Source organism: Gymnodraco acuticeps, unplaced genomic scaffold (genome assembly GCF_902827175.1).
Source record: "Gymnodraco acuticeps unplaced genomic scaffold, fGymAcu1.1, whole genome shotgun sequence".
Classification (NCBI taxonomy): domain Eukaryota; kingdom Metazoa; phylum Chordata; class Actinopteri; order Perciformes; family Bathydraconidae; genus Gymnodraco; species Gymnodraco acuticeps.
In genome coordinates, this window is record NW_022989755.1 from 1019712 (window position 1) to 1042342 (window position 22631).

At 43.8% G+C, this 22631-nt stretch overlaps 1 protein-coding gene across 1 annotated transcript; it reads left to right on the forward strand.

Annotated features, from left to right (window-relative positions):
* Nucleotides 1–529: 529 nt before the first annotated feature.
* LOC117543541 (zinc finger CCHC domain-containing protein 24-like) lies at nt 530–22230 on the forward strand. The gene is made up of 4 exons (XM_034211909.1): nt 530–987; nt 1978–2178; nt 19851–20015; nt 21122–22230. Exons 1-4 carry the CDS (start codon nt 775–777, stop codon nt 21233–21235), a joined length of 693 nt encoding a protein of 230 aa, XP_034067800.1. The 5' UTR covers nt 530–774; the 3' UTR covers nt 21236–22230.
* The last annotated feature ends 401 nt before the right edge of the window (nt 22231–22631 follow it).

The following is a 22631-nucleotide window of genomic DNA, read 5'->3' on the forward strand; positions in this document are numbered from 1 at the left end:
TAAGATTTGAATTGTGTATCAAAAAAGAAACACTAGATGGCAGCAGTCTACTTGTCAAGTTGTGCATTGCACCATTCATAATGTTGTCCTTCTAGTCCAATAAAAGTGTTAAAATACAAAACCTGAAAGTCAGTGTTCCTTATGTGTGTTTTATTGTCAGTATACCTGAGGACCATGCCATGAGGAATTTTCTTATTTTACAAAAGGCATGTCCTTCATTTAATTAAAAAATAACTTCTTTTTTAAATGATAGATGGTAGTTGTAAACAGTAAAGAGAGAAGTGTCAGGAAAAAGGACATGACTTAAAAAAAGGATAACAAGTACAACGTTGTGTAATGAAATACATGGGTTTCAAACAAATAACACATGTCCCCTTTCCATTATAAAGCTTATGAGATCATAGGCCTAGCTACAGTATCGTCCCTCTCAGAAACAGGCTACCAACCCAGTAGGCTACTGTGGATGAATAATTAAAAAAGTGAAAGATGCAAACTCTTTATGGACCTCCTCTCCGCTGTGACCCAGCCCACAGTCCTGGCTGCTGCGCTGCCTGACGCTTCCTACTGGCATTCACGCTTTTGCGCTTCACGCTTCCACTGCGCTCTCCCCCGTGACAGTTGTCCGGTTACTGGGGTCCTTCAGGGCTCCCCAGGTGAACACAAGGATCGCACCTCTAAGAGCCGGAGCAAGGGGGATGAGAAGTTGTGTGACCCAGAAAATCCGGTGGTTCTGACGGCACTGTTCCAAGAGGTGCAGTCCTCCAAAAAGCAAAAATGATGTCTGCTATAGAGACCGGTGCTTCTGTGTACCAACCTGCGCAGCTGCTCAACTGGGTCTACATGTCTTTGCAAGACACTCAGAACAGCACTTTTGATGCGTTCAAAGCCGAATCGGACACTTCTTCTCAGGACATGCACATCTCCAAGCGCACCGCAGCTGATCTGAGCGCCAATTATCTCAACAACTTCTTCCAGCTGAGGAGTGAGGTATAATTCATGTCATGTCATATCGTGCTAATTATCAACTCTTTGCATATATAGGCTACATAATTCATGCACTGTTGAAAAATCCATGCACTCATTAATCATCTTTGTTTTGCTGCATGTCAAAAAGCTCTCTAAGTTGAATATTCTACCCACATTTTTCACTCCAGGTTATTTGTGTTACCCATACAGTAAACCTCACCTGCATGCCTCCATTGGGTCACACTGTGGTGAGTGGGTACATGAATATGCGTTTTGTACCCTGGTATAGTGCCTGAGTGTGTTCAGACTGTTCTGGTGTCAGTGTGCAGCTGCAGGGGGAATGGCAGGTTGAGAAAGACCTCTCACAAGCTTTTAAAAATGTTACAGTTCACCCTGGCCGGCCTCTGCTCACTCAGAGGAGTATGCTGTGCACTCTGGGGGGGCTGGTGCTGTTTAATTTAATACCAACACATTTAGCAAAAGAGGGAAAATAGAGATGAATCAAAAGGAGGTTTTAAGTAAAATATCGGCATGAAAAGTCATAATTTGCTGTTTAACTTTAAAATAAACAAGTCTAAAGACATTTCAGTGCACACATGCCACAGACATGCAGAGGTTTCATGTCTCATGGACAGCACTGCAATGTACATCTGATCACAATTAGCTTTCTGTGGTGCCAAAAAGCTAGTGTCTGCAGGCTGTTCTACATGCTTGCCCCGGCCTGCGGTGCCATAGCACCCGTCTCCTCTAGAGACACAATGATGCTGATTGTGCTGTGCCAAAAGAACAAGTCAAAAGAACGCACAACAAAGACATTTTGTTCTGACAAGGAAACGGACACTATTGGCCCACAGTGTAGATGCAGTAAAGGCAGCACATCTGCAGGATTTAAATAAAGTTGGCTACTGTCAGAGGCACAGACAGGAGAATCAATCAGGGGGATGGACTGACACGCTTCTTGAAATGCTCTTTCATTGTAGTCACCACAATGATCTTCTTTTTCTCTGGCAGGCCTTGAACAACAATTTCTACAAGAGCTCCTCGCCCTACGAGTCCCTCAACAATATCGTGGACGGCCTGAGCTCTCTGGCGGACCATTTCTCCGACCTCTCCCTGTCCCCGGAGTCACGTAAACCCAGCAAAAGGCCGCCGCCCAACTACCTGTGCCACCTTTGCTTCAACAAAGGCCACTACATCAAAGACTGCCCTCAGGTGAGCCAGTCAGTGCTGCTGTCAGTCAGGTGCAGAAACTGCAGTTTGAGCTGTTTATCAAATGTATCAAACAATATATGATGTTCGGTCTGGTGAGGTGAATAAATCTACCATCTTCCTCTTCAAAGTTTTTAGTAGTATTATTAGAACTATAAAGTCCAAGTTATAAAATGATGTTTTTGTATTATCTTTTCAGTGTGAAATAGATTCCTCAGCACATATTTGAGTTAGATGTACCACCGCATGTTGGTAATGAGCAGCAGATGCCAGATTGGATCTAGGAGCAGGCCTTAATGAAAGATGATAGGTTTCTCTGTGGAACTAGGCACGACCTCTCCTCCAAACACGAGAGAAATATTACCACTGCTTTATGTGCAGCTGCGGTTCCCCATTGATCATGTTCAGAGGGAAATGCCTGACATTTGTTAGGTGTAATGGAAATAATCCCATGAGTGATGGACAGGATGCGACCAAGAAGCAGCCGAGCAAAAAGTAGAAATTCAATTAGCTGAAAATCCAAGCTGTACAACTATTTAAGGGTTGCACATTTCTCAAATGGGGGTTAACATCGAACTTAAATATAATGCATTGTTCATCAAAGATTTACTAATAGCTTTAGAATGGTAATTATCATTCAATATTATTTAATTGCATCATAGGCAGTGTGTTGAATTTCATATGAACTCAAAGCAATAGTTAGTCCTTTTTGGAAATATACGCTTAATCAGCAGAGTTTAATGGGTCTGGCGGCTATACTGTCAATATGTTGCTGGAACCTGTAAACTTAGTTTAGCATTAAAACCTGAAAAAGGGGGGGGGATATAGCCTTGCTCTGTCCTAAGCAAAGCTACCCGGCTTCGGACACCACCAGCTATCCTACATGTTCTGTATGAGTGGTACCAATTTTCTCAACATGCAGCAATTGAATGAGAGCATTCCCAAAGAGATTCCTTTAACTTAACACAAAGTAGAAATTTGGCAAGAATATGTCTATGTCCTCAAATCTGTCCTGTCACTACCACATTTTGTTCTCTTTCTAACATGGTCTAGGCTCTGAGAGCTTGTCACCTATTTTTTCGATTGGTGCAGTTCAGCAGGGAACATAGAAAGCGGAGGAATGTGAGGAATGTGGAGAAAAGTATTTGCAGTGAGCTTATAGCTCTCTACATTTGTACATGCACACCTGTAGAAAGTGTGTTACTGCTGGTCCGTTGGTTTTTCAGAAATATGTACGAAGAAAAAGTTTGAGACCAACCAGTTTCATCACAGTTTGTTTTACTTAAAAATGTACACTTATTTTTGTGTATATGTCAGTCATTAGGGCCTCTTTGAGCTATAACCTGACCAGAAGGAAAACCAAGTACATCCTTGAACAGTATGTTTCTTTCAAATAAAGGATAAAGAGGCATTAATCAATTCAAATTCCCATTTAAAAGCTGTTTTGTATGGAGTTGTAAAACACTTCTTATTAGCAACAGTGACTTTCTATGGCCTGTATGTTGCTTCCATAGCCGACTGGTTTGCAATGGAGCTGCAGTGGACAGGAATGAAAGAATGTCACGGCTCAGTAAGATGAGAGAAGAAGCACACAGGAAGTGGGTGTGCGGGGCCTTTAACAGCCTCACTCTGGGTGGAATGGGGCCCATGTCAACTCTACAGGTCTGCTTCTTTGATAAAGAAACATATGGTACCTCTATGGAAGCCTTAGGTGAGGAAAAATAATGAAAAGTGCCAATTGAGGTGGAGTACATGCATTTGAGTTATTGAAAGATATTAGCTATGCTATCCCCGCTGTGCTCTGCATGTAAGTAGTAAACATCCTGTTGACAGCAAAGTAAAGAGTTAAGTTAACTGTTCTTTAACAGAGGGTTAAGACGTCAAAGGATTACTCCTCTTTGCAGCCACGCCCCTTAAATGTGCAAAATCTGGAAACCATTTCTGCTGTCTGGCTCTGATGTGTTACTAATATTTCAGAACCGTACAGTTGATTACTGAGCCGTTGTCATGACAAAAGGCCTCTTCAGTTCTGTTAAAGCTGTGACTAATGAACAAACTGCTTTTTATTCTGGTTGGCTGGAATCCGAGGCATTTTTAGCTTCAAGTGAAATACACACTGATGGTACACTTTTGATGTCTTTGTTGGGTAGGGCTGTCAAATATATTTTATCGCGATGTCAACTTGTGATATAAACACATTGGAAGACTCTGTAGTATTGCGCTGGATCTTTTGAGTTACTTGAAAGAGAGTATCAGTAGAAACAAACACATTACGAATACATTTATGATGTTGTCTGTGTTGAGTGCATTGTTAAATAAAACATGTTCAATTAGTTATATTTTAGCAGTGCACTTAAAGCAGCAAATAGGCAGAACTGAGTACACTTTAATATTGGTTTATCTATAGCCTAATATTGTTGTTGCAATATTTAACAGTCATCACATTTTATACTGATATCGTGCCGCGCTACTGTTGGATTGCAGAAAGATCTATTTATTTCCAACTTGCCATTAACTCCATCTGAAGATCCCCTTTCCTCTGTACCCATTTGATTGCAAAGCCTTTTCGTGTTAAACCAAGTGACCAAATGTGGTGCGAGTTTAACACCTTTTACCCGTTAACCCAGGGTCACAACATTTTAATGACCCCCTGCCAATTAAGTAGCTGAACCCAGTTACTGTAAGGAGAATACACTAGTGACAGTGTGCTGACAGTACATGGGTGTATGGTGGGAAGAGCCTGGGCTAAATAAGGAGAGCATTGTTTTTCTGCAGAGGGGCTGTGGAACCAAAGGTCAGGAAGTCAGGCTGCATTGTTCACTCAGCTCTGCTCGGCTGCAGTCATCTCCGTCCCCGTCTCTGTCTGTGCAGAGGAGCGTCCGACACTCGTTTAAAGGGCCAGCAGCTGCCCAGAGACGTCTACATCCAGAACGAGTTTTTGTAACAACAGTGGGTAGCACAGGAAGTGGGTGTATGTCTTCACAGTTTAATCAGTTCTGAATGGAAAGGAAAAGGCTGCTTTGATAATTACTTTGGAAAGAGGAGCATTTGATAATAACATTCAAACGGATGTCTTTATTTATATTTGGCAGATATTTTTTAGTTTAATTTCTTAAGTGTATCCCATGATTCAATATCCTTACAGTAACTCTATTGTGTTGCTTATCCTTAAAGGAAAAGTTATTTTTATAAATTACGATTTGGTGTTTTACGATTCTGTTTTTCTACACATTAAACAGACTAGATTGTTTGTTTGTGAACTTTGGAAGAAGTCACGCTACTTTTTCTACTGTTCCCACTCTGTTTGCCCAGCAAATTTGGCAACTGGCAATAGTTTTGTATTTAGTTTGGGATATGCAAAAATATAAACCTTCTGATCCTACTATTAATTCAAAATGTTAAACCATTCCTTGTGGAATAAATATGCCGCAGTATTCAGTACATCCCTCAGTTTTATTTATTCTTATCAGGCGAGCAGGAAACAACTCCACTAGTCTGCATATGTCATCTAACACCAAAACACTGAATAAATGTTAATCTTGTAATATCACTTGCAAGGAAAAGCTTAAATATGGAAATTCATATTCTTACCTAGAGCTAGATAAGAAGATGATACCATTCTCATATCAGTCAATTTGAACAGACAAAATATGGTTGGCTTAGCATAGACTGAAAACGGGGGGAAACTGTTAGCATGTCTCTGTTGAAAGGCAACAGGCCCTCTGAATCCTGCTAATTAACAAACATAGTGTTTTTTGTTTTGTCGATACTAAAAGATCAGTATTTTTTTAGTGCTGATATCTTGGTTAAAATACTATTTTTCATATTCCAACAATGTAAACTTCAGGTGGAGCGGACAGTTCAATGCAGGATGTGTAACCGGTGAATCTCAAGCAACACTCTGATTACTTTGTTGCTTTGTTCCTTTTGTTTTCACTGCTGATAAACGTCTTATCTGTCCTCAGTAGGCTGTCTGTTGCTTTTGGCCAGATCCTCTGCTGGGGAGGATGAGCAAGATAGAAGAAACCCTGGTATGTGGGGTAGATAGACTCCCTCTGATAAACAGTGTCTGTCATATACTCAAAGCTATAAGAAGCATATAGGAAAAGATGGCTGCAGAGCTCAGCTTTAAAGTAGTTGCATTTTTTCAAGATAAATAACTTTTGTCATCCTGGGGGGGGTTGGGTCAATGTCGATAACAGGGTGGAAGGAAAGGGAAATGGGGGTTAAGTGTAAAGTGTTCCTCTAAATATACTAATAACAACTACATTTCCTTGTTACCAGTCAAAATTGAAGTTATTATTGCAGTTCAAAGTTCAAATTGCACATGGACCATTTAGTAGTGTTCCGAACCTTGAATCTTATAACAGTCTTCTTCGATGGTTAGAGTTGGCAGAATTGTTTGCTATTAATGTTGTTTTGCACAAATTGAACATGCCAATGACATAAAACTAACCTGAGAATCATTTTGACAGAATTACGCAGTCAAAAGATTTGTTTCTACTTGTTGCTCTCAGCTGTGTTTTTAACTGAATTTGGGTATACTTCTCTGTTGCGTTTCTTGTTTCCTTGCCAGCCCACCTGCCCCTGTCACTTAAGCTTTTGTGAAATATAACACCAGTTTACAGCTGTGTATGTTGTACACTTACCCTGAACCAGGGCCGATGCTCAGTCAAATTGGTCCATATACCTCCTTGTATGAAAGCAGCAATGTGTGCGTGAAATAGATGCTGAGAAGAAAAATTATAACTGTGAACAAATGTGTGAGGAAATCATTCTGCTAGTTTAAGGGCTCAGCAGCATGCTCTTAACAATGGAACTGATGCAAGATTGAAAATCTGGAGAGCCATGTAGAGAAATAGAAAACCTGTTTAGCCTCCAGTTGTTTGCATCCAATCATATTTGTATTGGAGAGGGGGAAGGTTAAGCCATTCAGTATTTCAGATGTGCAAGATTTGCAGAAAGACTGTATGGAGTATAGCTTCTTAGAGAAAATAAATAAATAACCATAATCAAATGTATGTTAAATAAATACTTCAGATAAAGATGCAGGGTTGGATATCCTGATAACACTTTCACATTTAACCAATATTTATATTATTCAAATAAACGAGTGTATTCTGACGATGATGAATTCTGCATTATCTTATCGTAACGTTACAGTTGTATCTGTCAAATCATGACACAGACAGCTTCCTGAGTCTTTTATCTCCAAAAGTATCCTTAGTCTCCTTTAACCACTTTTTAAATCATCAGATGCTCAGTGTGACGAAGGTAACTTCGTCACTATGGACTGACGGCTTCGGGCCTTGTACTATTGCACATGTGCTTTTATTTTGAAAAGTGTTTCCCTTTCCCCATGTCTGTTACTCCTGATTATGTTCAGCTAATTAATTCAGCCTTTCTGATACTCAAAATGGGAAGGTCATCAATCGGTTCCTTTAAACCCTCCTGGAGATAATTAACTTCCCAAGATAATGAAAGTTAAGTTAACAGGAGTCTTTAAACCTCAGGAAACTTGTTGCTGTGGACTTCAGTCCAGGCAGTAATGTGTTGTTTTGCTTTGGTAACAGCTGGGCTTCTCCCTGAAGCACTGGGGGGGTCTGATACAAATTAAACCCAGCGAGGGACAGAGAGCACTGCGGTTTGTTAGTGTGGAGTAATTGACCACATGGTATCCAATAGGCTTGGTGTTGCTGTGTTCTCCAGGATGAGTGTCTCATAGGGCTATGGAAGTGGAGGAGAGAGTGAATGAGGGAGAGAGAAAGGAGGAAGAGGAGGAGGAGGGGGGTAAGGATTTGGAGTAGTCCATTGTTTATCCTGATGGTTTCCAGATGATGGCAGAGGGAGGCAGCCAACCTCCTGGGCCTCTCTCACCAGGCTGCAGGGATCAAGCTTATCTGCTGCAGCCCTAAAATCTGGCTTTACATCGCTCTGCGTACTCTGGGGCAACTGGAGTTATGGCTTTTGGATGGGATGAGTTGTAATGCACATAATAAATTAATTTAACATCTATTTATCCTAAAGTAAAAGTTTATTACACATGGTTCCAGGCTGCAAAGATCTTCCCTGAAATGTGAAGAGTCTGTTGCTGAACCTTTTTAATTTTTTTACAGTGTGCCAAAGAAAAGGGGGCCAAACAATGGGAAATTCTAGTCAAAATGTGTTTATTACCAAGGCTAAGATATTCTGGCTTCATGATTGTAGCTATGCTAGCGGCTTGGCCCCATAGCAGTTTTGATCGTTCCACCAATTTGGTCCAGACTGAAACGTCTCAACATCTCTTGAATGGATTTACATCCACTTTGGTAGACATTCCCTAAACTTTTCATGTAACACCAACATCAGATCACAAATAATTTCATATTTATTGGTTTGGGTTACGAACAAATACTAGTCTATGTTATATTCAGGTCAGCCAAAGCTGCTCTTTGTGTTTAGTGCTAATAAGCTAATGTTAGCATTCTAGCTCGCCAAAAAAAGAGTTTGAACATAACCAACCCAGTCTCATAAAAAAAAGTGTAATACCCACGTTGGTCCACAACGTAGGACGTAGTATTTCTACAAAAACGCCTCTGAAATTGTAAGATCCCTACGTTTTTTTTCACCATTCATTCCAATGGCTGGCGTCTATGTCACGTGATCTTCACATTTCTCCCTGCAGAAAAAAAAAACATGGCCGAACTTCGTTTTATTCTCGGTGTAAAATGCCTATTTTAAAATTAGTTTGGCCATTAAAATGCGTTTTGATGTAATTTGATGCGAGAAATATGAGTTGTTACTTCAGATTATGTGTGCAGTGGATGTACATGATCTTTAGTTTGCTAGTTACTACGAAGATTACTTCAGGAAATTGTGTCTATACAACGTTTTCATTGTCACCAAGGTGGTTGCTAGGGATGCTGCTATCGATATTATTTCTGTTATGTTGTGTAACAGTTTAATGGTGTAATCTTGATTGCTACCCCCTTCCCCGTAAATGTATAGTGTTGGTCAACAGCGCAAACGTATTAGTTTAACAAAATCCGCTTCTAAAATTGTGGCATAGATACGTTATTTTCCCCTGTGCAATTCCAGTCTCACATCTCACAGCACATCGTCATAAACAAATACCGGAAACAGACCGAAAACACTTTATTCCGAGTGTGCTTGCTTTTCTCTTTGGAGGTCATCACATAACGGCATTGTAATACACGGTTCGGCTGCATTACATATTACATATCTGCCGTAGTTCTCTATGTATAGAGCCCTGATGAGAAGACTTCTAGACAAACATGAGGAACTGCCGCCCACACTGAAAACGTGACGTGGATCATAAATATATCAGCCATTAAACAACATCTTAAATTTATTTTCACACAATACGTCTCCTTGCAGTATCAACACTAATTCGGCTGACTTTTATATTTGATCCAATCGGTAGATAGGCTGTATTTACACCATAAAGGTGCACAGCTGATATAAAGGGACACCTAGTGGTTAAAGCATGTTATTGAATTTCATTATTTTTATTATTAGATATTAATAGGATCCCTATAAAGTATATTCATTACTCGTTATTCTCTACTAATAGTTAATTAAACACTGTATATAATGACTATTTTGCACATCCCTTTCAAGATTTCAGGATTTTCTAAGGTTTATTGACATATCATATACACAAACGGTGTAGTTATGCAATGAATGAACAACTTTGTGTATACCTCCAGCAATGTTAACTATGTTGAAGCACTTATTTTAACTGATATTATACATAATGTATTATACTCTTATATAAGATGTATGTAGATAGTATAAGAAATGTGCAGAATACGACAGTTTAATGGTGACATATTGATCAGATGTCTTGTAATGCACTGTTGAGGAATCTGCGACCAAAATGTTTCATCTCCGGCCTTGTCAGGTATTGAACAATCAATAAATATAGAACACAGAATTATTCAATATAAAACACAGAATTTGTGTGATTATACTAAATGATTTACAAATAAACACCACTGCATATTTACAACTGTTACACATGCTGATGTAACGCAAATGTTTCCGACTTGGGATCTATAAATTATATCTTATCTTAAGATGATCGATGGCTACTGCCATATTTGCAAAATGTGCCTCTGAACCTTGACAAGTGCATGTTTCAGGCTCATCAATAAACAACAGGAGGGGTCACAGACATAAGACCAGCTGTTAAATAAAGCTCTTCTGACCTTAGCTGGCATGTGAGTAATGCTTCCCATTATGGACACAAGCAATTTTCACCCATTTATTAATTATATGTTTTACATTTTAGTGTTTCCTATCCCCTAAACCTCCAGGGATGGACACAGTTTAATACTGGCCACTTCTTATTATGGGAAATACGAAAACGTCTTTTAAAACTATAACTCCCAGTAGAGGAGTGCCATAGAGCATGTTGCGAAGGTTGCGAAACACTAATAGCCAGCATGTGTAGTTCTGGGGACGGGGTGGGGGAGGGGGGGACGGGGTGGGGATCCGTTCAAATCCAGTTTTGGACAGTCTGCCGTGGTTCCATCCCATTTCAAGTGCTGTTCGACGCTCGGCACACTCTCCAATCACAGAGCTTGAGGACTATCACGGGGTTTGTCAAGCGAAGCGGAGAGAATACTTACTTCCGGGTGTAATATTCTGTAAAGCAAATGAGCTGCTCCGACCCTCGGTCCTGACCATGGGAGCCTGCCTGTGCCTGCAGACCTCCACTCTCAGGACAGTTAAATAAATAAACACAAGGATAATTATGTGTTATTGTTGAGTAAATGGAGAATTGCACAGGGGAAAATAACGTATAACAGAAATAATATCGATAGCAGCATCCCTAGCAACCACCTTGGTGACAATGAAAACGTTGTATAGACACAATTTCCTGAAGTAATCTTCGTAATAACTAGCAAACTAAAGATCATGTGCATCCACTGCACACATAATCTGAAATAAAAACTATAGGTTACTTACGTAACCCCAGTTCTCAGAGTAACATGAAGTGAGATGTCTCACTATGGGATGCGCCTCATCGCGGAGCAAACAGAAGCATCAATCTCATTACGCCAATCCTGATTGGCTGGTGATCTTGACGTCAGCGTCAGGGAATTCACCCCCTATAAGTAGCTTGCGCCACGACACATGCGTCATTCAAAATAAGCACCTCTTCTCGCTTCACCATAGCAAGGAGGGCCGTCTGGTGAGACATCTCACTTCATGTTACTCTGAGAACTGGGGTTACGTAAGTAACCTATAGTTCTCATTCATAACACTCCGTTCGATGTCTCACTATGGGAAATTGTAGCTCCCGTATTGTCAGACGAGCTTATCTCGAAAATCACCAAACCAACCAGAACAGGTAGAGCTCTGACTCATCCAGGTGCCCAGCACTGCTTGAGTCACACTGGGAGCAGAACGTCCAGCCTGTTAAGAGGCGGACAAAAGTGAGCGGCGAGGACCAGCTCGCCGCTGCACCAATGTCTTGGATGGGAGACATCCTGGACAGAGCCCAGGATGCAGCCAGACCCTGAGTCGAAAGAGCTCGCGGACCCGAGGGTGCCTGCGAACTCTGACTCGTATGAGCCCCAAAGCAATTGCTTCCACAAACCAGTGGGAGAGCCGTTGCTTAGTAACAGGCTTGCCCTTATAAGGGTTAGCCCAGGACACAAGGGGTTGGTCATTATGACGAAGCACCCTTGATCTGTCCCTGTACGTGCGTAAAGCACGGGCTGGACACGGCAAATCCGGCCGCTGTTCCCCGGAGGAATACAGTGGCGGGGAGGATGCCTCAATGTCAAATGTGGTACCTGAACCAACCGCCTTAAGATAAAGGCAGGGTTGGGCTTCAACCACACTGTTTGCCCTGGGGCGAACTGAGTGCATGAAGACTGTACAGATAGCGCATGAGTGCCACTGGCTCGCTTGGCAGCTGCCAGGGTCAGCTTCATGTCACACTGTATTCAGATTGTACCACTCACGGGCCAGGCCCATAGAGCCAAGCACTCTGGGTGTGGGTGAAAGATCGCCCCCCCCCGCTTGGGACAGTATGTCCCTGCGTAGTGGGAGCTGCCATGGCTGCCCGCACAGCAGCTGATATATCTCCGCTAGCCAGTACATAGCTGGCCAGTGCGGAGCTATCAGGATAAGTGTGTGGCGTTGCTCTCTCACTCTGGCCAGAGTTGGGGGTATCAGAGCCAGGGGTGGGAACGCGTACAGAAGGCCCGGGGGCCAATCGTGCGCGAGTGCATCCACGCCTAACGGTGCATTTAGATCGCGCATCGAAAAGAACAGCTGACACTGAGCATTGTCTTTCGATGCGAACAGATCCACCGCGGCTCTGCCGTAACGCACCCACAGCTGGCTCACAATCCTTGGATGTAGAGTCCAGTCTGCATAAAGTGGTATACCTCTGGACAGTAGATCTGCCCCGAGGTTCATCACTCCCGGTACGTGCGTCGCTCTCAGAGAGAGGAGACGTCTACCGCTCCATAGGATCAGTTTGCGCGCCAGTGTGTGTAACTGGAGAGAACGCAAACCCCCTTGGCGGTTAATATACGATATTGTGGTCGTATTGTCCGTCCTCACGAGGACGTGATGTCCCCTGAGGAAAGGCAGAAAGCGTTTTAGGGTGAGAAACACCGCTAAAAGGCTCCAGGTAATTTATGTGCGCCCGCTGGAGGTCTCTGCTCCAGAGACCCCTCACCGGGCGACCTTCATAAATACCTCCCCAACCTGTCAGACATGCGTCCGTGGTGACCACTTTCCGTGAAAGGACAGCACCCATAGGCACACCCCGTACTAGAAAAGTCGGGTGCAGCCAGTGGCGCAGTGCCATTACGCATTTCACAGTAACCATCACTCTCCGCGCGTGCATGGTTTAGTTTTAGGGCGGCCACCCAGCGCTGAAACTCCCTCATGTGTAAGCGTCCCAGTCGTACGACCAGGATGGCTGACGCCATGATCCCCAGAAATCGCAGGCATGATCTGAAGAGAACATGTTTGCGCAGCTGGAAAAGAGCGAGACAAGCTCTGAAAGCTTTCACTCTTTCCGCTGACAAGCGAGCTGAAAAGGGCACCGAGTTCAGGCGTAAACCCAGGAAGAGTATAGTCTGCGCGGGGCACAACATGCTCTTCTCTGTGTTTATTATGAAACCCAGGTTGAGCAGGTACTTTACGAGGACATTTGTCTGCGTAACAGCCTCCTGCTCCGACTGTGCGAGAAGCAGCCAGTCGTCCAGGTAGGTCGCCAGGCGAATACCCTGTTGTCTTAACGGGGCTATCGCGGCTTCCGTACATCGTACAAACACCCTTGGACTGAGAGACAGACCGAAGGGGAGTACTCTGTATTCATAACAGATCCCCTGAAATGCGAATCTCAGATATTTCCTGTGTGGGTAATATACTGGGATGTGAAAATACGCATCTTTCAGGTCGACTGATGTAAACCAGTCATCTTGTCGCACGAGCCGCAGCAGAGATGTGTGAGTGAGCATTCTGAACTTATATCTTTTTAGATATTTGTTCAGAGCCCTCAAATCAAGTATTGGCCGAATTCCATTCCCTCCCCATTTGGGAACGAGGAAGTACTTGGAATAGAAGCCGCCCTGACTCTGCTCGGCGGGTACAATAGATATAGCCCTCTTTTCTAGGAGTGAGAGAATCTCTCTCTCCAGAATATGGGCTGACTCTCCTCGGGCCTGCGAATGCAGAATGCCTGAGAAGTGAGGGGGGGGGTGACGGTGACTTGGAGTCTGTAGCTCCGTGTAACTGTCTTGAGAAACCCAAGCAGATGTTGTGAGCATCTCCCGCTGTATGCTCCTTAGAGCCAGCTGAGATGTCACGTCTCTTCCCCTCTGAGTCTCTATTTGTTGTGTTATGGGGCCCTCAGTGTCTGAGCACTGTGGTGCCCCATTTCGACAATCCCCACCGACACAACGCATGCGTGTGGCGGTGGTGCCCTTACGGCTCCAGCCGGCACTGCGCATGCGCGTGACGGTGGTGCCTTCACAACCCCAGCTGGCACTGCGCATGCGCGTGACAGTGGTGCCTTTACAGCTCCAGCCGGCACTGCGCATGTGCGTGACGGTGGTGCCTTCACGACCCCAGCCGGCACTGCGCATGCGCGTGACGGTGGTGCCTTTACAGCCCCAGCCGACACTGCGCATGCGCGTGACGGTGGTGCCTTCACAGACCCGTCAATTGTCCGCCCTTTGAGAGATGCCGTAGCTGCTCTCAGAAGGGGAACAGTTGACGGACTGTTTATTGTTTTTATTGTTTTTCTTTTCATTTTTTCGAGCTGCGCCCTTGGCTCGAAGCCTGGATGCGTTAGCGGAAAATGTTTTATGACAGAAAATCAATAAGTGTGTGACATGTGTTTAATGCGGACTTGAGGATGGTGTTGAGGCATCTCTCGAGGCGGCGGGAACACATTTAGAGCTGGGGAACCGTAGACTTCCAGCTCTGTCACAGAGGGGAGAAGGAGGGGCTGTCACGCCGCTCGCTTCTTCTTCCTCGACTGCTGGCCGAAATTCTGGGTTGGCTGCGCCTGGGCTGCAGCCGGAACCGGAGATTTTCTAGGCCAGCTCGCCCTCGTCCCCTGCCTGGGCTGGGGACTCGGGGCGGACTGCGACCTCTGCGTTTTCGTTATTTTGAACCGAGCAGGGTTCGGGGCAGCTTGGACGAAGGGCTGCCGCTGCGAAGGCAGCGGCTGGGCCCTTCGAGGAAGGCAGAGGTGGAGGGCCTCGTCCTCCTTCTTTTTCGACTCGCATCTCCTCTGCATGGAGGCAAGAGCGGAGCCGAAAATCCCCTCGGGAACGATGGGCATGTCAAGCACATCCTCCTTTTCCCGGTCTGGGAGGTTGGTGAGGTTGAGCCATCTAGCTCTTTCCTGCACCACCATGATCCCCATTGTTTTGCCCGTGGCCTGGACGGCGCAGCGTTGGATACGGAGACAAATGTCTGTGACCGCGGCCAACTCGTCCAGAACGGCCGGTCCAGGATTACTCAACATATCCTCACAGAGCTCCGCTTGGTATGCGGTTAGCAGTGAGGAAACGTTCAGAGCCCTGGCGGACAACGCTGCGGCTCTGTAGGACCGTTCAGTCATGGTCGACTGGAAACGGTCCATATTCGCTGGCAGCGTGGGGTTCCATCTTGGTGACGGGCCCATCCTCGGTAGGAGGTGGGCTGCCACCAGCAGTTCCATCGGCAGTATGCGGAGCAGGCCGAGCCTCTCCATACCGTCGCAGTCTAGGGAGGAGGCACCCTGGATTGGGGCCTTGTTGCTAAAGGGTCGGTCCCTCCACGAGACCGACACCTCATCCATCATCTCCGGGAAGACCGGGAGGAGTTGCCTCCTTGTCCTCGTTGCTTGGGGAGAATGTTTCCCCTCGTAACGGGACCTGGCGGTCTCCTTGGCCATTTCGGGCCACGGGATGTCTAGCCTGGACGCAGTGCGCTGACACGCGGCCTGCAGGTCCATGCTCAGACAGAGCGAAGCTGGTGTGCTATCGCCCGGGAGAGCAGCCATCGCTCCCGGCTATGCCGTTTGAGCCGATGACATGAAGATATCTTCTTCTTGCTCATCCGAATCAGACAGGAGGAACTCAGAGGTGTCCTCTTCGTCCTCCATGTAGTCTAATTCCAGGACATCCTCCGCGGGCGAGACCATGGTGAGGTCTCGCCGGGAGCTCCCGCCTGGTGAGGCGTGGGGCTCCGTTCCCGTGTCTCTTGCCGCCACCGGGTCCCGGCCTGACATGGCGTGGGATCCCGGTTCCGCAGCTGCCGCTGTTAGTGAGCCCCAGACCGACACAGTGAGGGGCTCAGTCTCTGCGGCGGACGCCCCCGTGTCTTGATTGCCAAACGGCGAATCAGTGGACATGAGGGAGTCCTGTTCCAACAAGCTAGCTTGGTGTGCTAGCCGTTGGTGGAGGCTCTTTCGGATGAAACGGGCACAATGCCCGCACGAGCCGGGGTTGTCGATAGCCTCCTGGGCGTGTTCTAGCCCGAGGCAGGACGAGCAGACCTGGTGTGAGTCTGTGCCTGCTATCTTCAACCCGCAGCCGCATGACCGAGCCTCTGAGTCCCTGACTGAGGGGAGAGGGGGATAGGCGTCCATCTTGTTCGCCTCGTGGCGTGGAGAGGACCCGCTCGTAACAGGTACATCGTTGAGAGAAAAAGTGTTACCAACCCGTCCTTAATCCGGAGAAAAAGGGACGGTGTGGGTCCTTTTGTTCTCAAAGAATATTGACTGGTGTGTCAATATACTTCTAATCCTTTTCTCCTCCGTGAGAGAGAAAAAGAAAAGCGTCCTCGCTACCGTGGTGTCGGTAGTAAGGGGAAGCTAGCTAGCAACAGGTGCGTAGCTAGCTTGAGAAAAATCTAAATCTTACCTTACTTTCCGGGGAAAGAAACGGCGAGGTCGATTTTAATACTAACTGGCGTTAGTATTACCGTCTTCTTGCGAAGCAGAAGGAGTAGCCGGCGAGCGCCCGTCGCCCGAAATGGTTATATTTGGGTTCAGTCTGTGGACCGTTAAGCTTGTCCGGCTACTGTAGAGATGTGCTCTGAAGCGAGAAGAGGTGTTTGAATGATGCATGCGTCGTGGCGCAAGCTACTTATAGGGGGTGAATTCCCTGACGCTGACGTCAAGATCACCAGCCAATCAGGATTGGCGTAATGAGATTGATGCTTCTGTTTGCTCCGCGATGAGGCGCATCCCATAGTGAGACATCGAACGGAGTGTTATGAATGAGAACTCATATTTCTCGCATCAAATGATATCAAAACACATTTTAATGGCCAAACTAACTTTAAAATAGGCATTTTACACCGAGAATAAAACGAAGTTCGGCCATGTTTCTTTTTTCTGCAGGGAGAAATGTGAAGATCACGTGACATAGACGCCAGCCATTGGAATGAATGGTGAAAAAAAACGTAGGGATCTTACAATTTCAGAGGCGTTTTTGTAGAAATACTACGTCCTACGTTGTGGACCAACGTAGTTATTACACGTTTTTTTGTGAGACTGGGTTGACATAACTGATACACATTAGCATGCTATCATTGTCATTGTAAGAATGTTAGCATACTGATGTTAGCATTTCAATCAAAACACCGGAGTTCCTCAGTAGGCTACATCGCAGAGTTGCTAGCATAGCTGTTAATTTATAAACTAGCTTAAAGGTGGGGTAGGTAATTTTGGAGAAACCAGCTCGAGTGCGCTAGAATTTGAAAATACACAACCGGAAAAAATCTGCCACTTCCTTACAGAGCCCCTTCTCCAACACACACGAACGAACGTGCACATTAGGGGTGGGCGGATCGATTCCAAAATATCGATACCTCCGATATTACGTTACGTTTCAAAATATCGATACTAGAGCCAATAGGATCGATACTGTTATACTTTTTTTCTCGTCTCCTCTACTCGTCAATTTCTTCAAAAAACTATGTGCAGACGAACACAAGTGTATGCTCTTTTCTTCTCTCTCCACTGCTGTCCTCTTCTCCTCGAGGCTCCCTGCCTGAACGCCGATTATCAAGCTGACTGACAGCAGCCAGCAGGGCAGGACAGCAGCAGCCAGCGACTCGCGAGTGCAACACACACACGCGCATGATGGCTGAGAGAAAGAGCAGCGTTGTGTGGAGCAATTTCACAACTGGCCATTAAAACTTAGCGAACTGTGATGTGTGCAAGAAGACAGTTCGCTACTTTGGCCACTTTGTATTGTTATTTTTCATGTTTGCACTTTAAATTTGCAAAAGTAAAACGTGTATTTGTCTATAAAAACTGTCCTGTCTTTATTCATGAAAATGAATTCAGATTTAGTCTAGTTATGATGATTTCAGCTCAAAAATCATGTCATGCAGCTCTCCCCTATATGAAAGTACATAAGACGCTTTTCATTAAAAAAAGTATCGGTATCGATATCGGTATCGGCAATATTGGCCTGAAATACTTGGTATCGGATCGAATCCAGATTTTGTGGTATCGCCCACCCCTAGTGCACATGACCAATGAGGGCACGAGATAAATTTGTGCACAGATGGAAGGCTGACAGGCAGGTAGGCCATCCAGTTTAGCCGGGCCGGCTAAAATGATTGGTCGTGCTTTTTACAGTCGGGATGTTAAGAGCATTCCATGGAATATAACAAAAAGTATATCTCGAGCCGGTTTCTCAAACTTACCTACCCCACTTTTAAATATATTTTCCATTTCTAGCCCCAAGCGTGTTGCACCTTTTCCAGGGAAACAGCCTTGTGTAATTATGATTTTTATTTTTTTAACTAGTCATTCTAGAGTTCAGAAGGCTTGATGATGGATTTGTGCCTTTTTCTGCATTCACTCAAACGTTCCTGCTTTCCATCAATGCTTTCCATAAGAGCATGCAGGCACTGTCAGGTCACCAGTGTGATTTTCATTTGTCGGTTGTCAGTGTCACATCTTTGATGGGACCGGTGGAAACTCCGGACTGTGCCATGCCCTCTGCTGACCTGTGGGCTCCAAACTTTAGGTAGAGTTTGTTTTGCTTGTTCTGCGGAATGAAAGCTGTTTCCTCCCTCAGGAAGATGATGCTCTGTAGGCGCTTGGGAAAGAGACTTGCCATCAAAAGTGACCTCCCACAGTGCCTCATGGTGGCTACATGAAGCAAACACAAGGCCTCAGAATGCTTCACAGTGACCTTCACAGTCAGACGTATTTTCTTAAACACACGTAGCCTGGAAATGAATAAAATGATCTGTGAGAAGTTTTGAACCTGACATATGTTCCTGCTGGGAAATCAAAACAAAGGTTTGACGTTTAGCTCCTCTGGTGCTGCGGATTCAGTCTTAATTTTGACTTGGCCTACTTTTCGGGCGAGGTGATTTTAATTTAAACCAGTCTTGTCGAGATTATTTTCTTGTGATGGGTTTAGTATTTTGTTATGTTATACAAGTGCAGAGTTCATCTGGGTTTTATTTCCTCCCTGCTAAGATCTTTGTGTCCTGATTGGTGGGTCGCAGCCAGCTGGGAGGGATGACTGAGGGCCTGAGGTATTTGTCCTATAGCAGAGAGGCCTCTCCTATTGGTCCCCCCACAGGCTGGGGCCTCCTTCATGGTCCCCCGGGAACACAGCTGGATGGAGCGAGTTCATTTCTAATGGGAAATATGAGACTCCCCTTCTCTTTCCAACAAATAGATTATACTTAAACATTACAATATAACCCCACTTGCAAGAAAAAGTAAACTTTTACAGTTTTTCTTGGGGTCTTCTGGATTTCTACACTGCCTTTCTATAGTTTAGATAAGATAAGAAAAGTTCCTTTGAAATGTAGTGCTCACTCTTCCAGAGCCGTAATAATCAAGCATCAAAGCATATGAGTTTTTTTTAACTTACATTGACCTTAAATAATCATCTCAATCCAGAAGAAAAAAAACTCCACTCTCTTGACCACCAACAGGGCTGCTATCACTTCCCGTTCTAATCACGCAGAGCTTTGAATTGGCTGCCGTCCAAAGAAAACAAATAGGTTGGCAAGTATCCTCCAGTGGAAGGTGGTGAGATGTAAAAGCCAAAAAGTTTGCAAAGCTGTTGAAATGTCTTGTTTTTAAGGGTTTCAAGAGGACGCTTCAAGCGGGTTGCACACAAGGTCAGTAATATGAGAACTGTTTTCTGCTCTGTGTTTCTGTTCAGGCTCGACCCAAAGGTGAGGGCCTGACCCCGTACCAGGGAAAGAAGAGGTGTTTCGGGGAATATAAATGCCCTAAATGCAAGAGGAAGTGGATGAGTGGGAACTCCTGGGCCAACATGGGACAAGAATGTATCAAGTGCCACATCAACGTTTACCCTCATAAGCAGGTAACAGTATATCCTACAGACAGACAAAGGCTGCTTGGGGGCCCTTCAGTAACAAGGGGCCCCCAAGATGAAGTGGTACACACTCAAAACATTTTGAACGAGCCCTTCTCGCTGTTTTCAGTTGAGTCCTCACAGGAAGGCTGCATCACTGCACTCAACATGGCAGAAAACCAATTTGTGCTGTGACTGCATTGTTACACTTTATTTCCTTGTAGTTTGACCCTTGAAGCTGAGAGCTGCTTTATGTTTCTCAACGCCCAAGAGTAACCAGTGTACCCGTGGAAATCAAATCCTGTGAAACTGTAGAACAGGCATACTGTTGCAGGCAAAATACCGGAATATGTTTTAAATCAATTATATTGTTTGATTTTTATCACTATCTTATGCAACTTAATAAACGTGGAACACAAGTAGAACAACAATTGTTTCTTGTTATAGTGTGATGAGTTTGTATGCCGTAAAAAACTTGAAAATATCAAATGTGAAAAACAATACTGTAAACTTTACAATTATTTTCCTTTCTGGCATGACAGCAAAACACCAAAGAGTTTAACCAAAAAGATTGAGTTATATAGTGTGCTGTATTCAGTTACTAAGCTTGATGGAAACATCTATTCATGGGCCAAAAGCCATGTGTCAATTTATAAAGGCATGGCGTGAAATATTATATAAACAGTAACTCCTGGACAAACTTAAAGGTTAAATGCAGATATCAGCTAATCTGAATCGCCCATCAAAACGTTTTTGCATATAAAGGTGACTTTTCTTCAAAAATCATAGCCACTTTTAACAAACCATTATTATAGTCTATAACCTTATTATCAATTATAAAGCGCTAAACAAAACATTGCAATCAAAATTATATTAATAAACTAAAGTAAAAAAAAAGGGAAAGGAATTGGAATGTGGAGATGTGTGCCTGTAAACACAGTCTTAGCCAAGTATCAAGTTCAAACTCCCCCAGCAAAAGTACATTTAAAAAAGTATTAATTATGCATTTTGGTGTCTGCTGTGATGATGATTTAAATTCTATGATTTGTGAGTAATTGCCCAAAGTAGGACGTCAAATCTTTCTGTGTGAGTAACTATTTGTTTGTTTGTTCCAGCGTCCTCTGGAGAAACCAGACGGGTTGGATGTATCGGACCAGAGCAAGGAGCACCCCCAACACCTGTGTGAAAAATGCAAAGTCCTCGGCTACTACTGCCGCCGCGTGCAATAACACACTTTACTCGCCTTACATACACAACCTTTTAAGAAAAAGGGACAGTTCTATTGCTAAAATGACATGATAATAATAAGTGTTATTGTACTGTTATGCATCTAACGTTTTATTGTCATTAATTATCCTCTATGACACTGTGACTCTCAATATAAGAGGCTACATTTTTTTACATTGTCTCTCAGTGGAGACAAGTACATTGCATTTGCTGGGTGGTTCCAACTTACTCTTATTATCATGTGAATATTCATTTTAAAGTCTTAACTATGAATCTTACCAACTGTGAATTAGGAAACTTAGCTCTCTGTCTCTTGTCACTCATGTCCAAAGTGTAGGAAAAAGGTGTAGTTTCCAGATTAAGAAGATTCTCTTTTACATGTTTGTATATTCCAGAAAGTGAAATTATGTTTTCTGTATAAAATATGCAACAAGTCTTTATTAAGAGGGAAATGCAGTATTTGTATGTATCTGCATTATTATTATTATTATTATTATCTGTATTATCAGTACTGGAGGGTACATACATTTTGAATATATTTTTAAGCCATTACTGTTTGATGATTATTACACTTTGTGAAGGAATATATATTAGCCAACTAACAAGTATCTTTTATTAATATGTGCTTGTATTTCTGAATACACCTTTTAGGGAGTCTGTGATTTCACATATTACAGCAATGCAATAGAGAAAAATGTGCTTCCTTTAAAAAATATAATGAATTACAGCAGTTGTGCTTAGAAAGACTCACCAAAGTGCTGTTTTGTAGGTCAGAGGTCACAAAGTCTCACATGTTACATGAGAAAAAAACAATGTGAACATACCAAAGATCATGAAGGATTTAGTGGGAAGTTTCATGTGATTTAGAGGCTTTTTGTATTAAATATGGAGCAGTAATCTGTAACCGTTTAATATGTAACACCGTTCAATGTGCCTTAATTCGACCCATGAGATTGATCTTGTAAAATGTTTTTGTATTAAAATGTATTTAAACATGTTCCTGGTATCTATAGCAAATCTGTTTCTGCTTGTAACATTTTGAGCATATGAAATAGTTTTGAATATACCCGTGTGGATTTAGGGTGGGGAGGTTTTGGGGAGGATATAATGGGAAAGTCCACACAGGGCTGTTTGTGATAAAAATCTAACTCAAACTGAACATCGACTTATCCAGATGTTAAAAATGTAATACACACATAACATCACAATCTCCATCTTAATATTTGTTCCAACATCTGGTAGAATTTACTTATGGCAAAGCGAGATCAGATCTGGCTTCATCGTCACCCTCTCATATACCACCACTGGCAGGGCCTCCAGTACGCTGTGATCCAAAACGCAGCGATTCCACACTGACCCCCACAAAAGGAAACATTCCCCTGTGCAGAAGCAATTTGA

Coding starts and splice junctions, on each gene's coding strand:
- LOC117543541 (XM_034211909.1), top strand. CDS start 775: ATGATGTCTGCTATAGAGACCGGTGCTTCTGTGTACCAACCTGCGCAG. Junction 988..1,977: donor TCTTCCAGCTGAGGAGTGAG/GTATAATTCATG, acceptor TTTCTCTGGCAG/GCCTTGAACAACAATTTCTA. Junction 2,179..19,850: donor ACATCAAAGACTGCCCTCAG/GTGAGCCAGTCA, acceptor GTTTCTGTTCAG/GCTCGACCCAAAGGTGAGGG.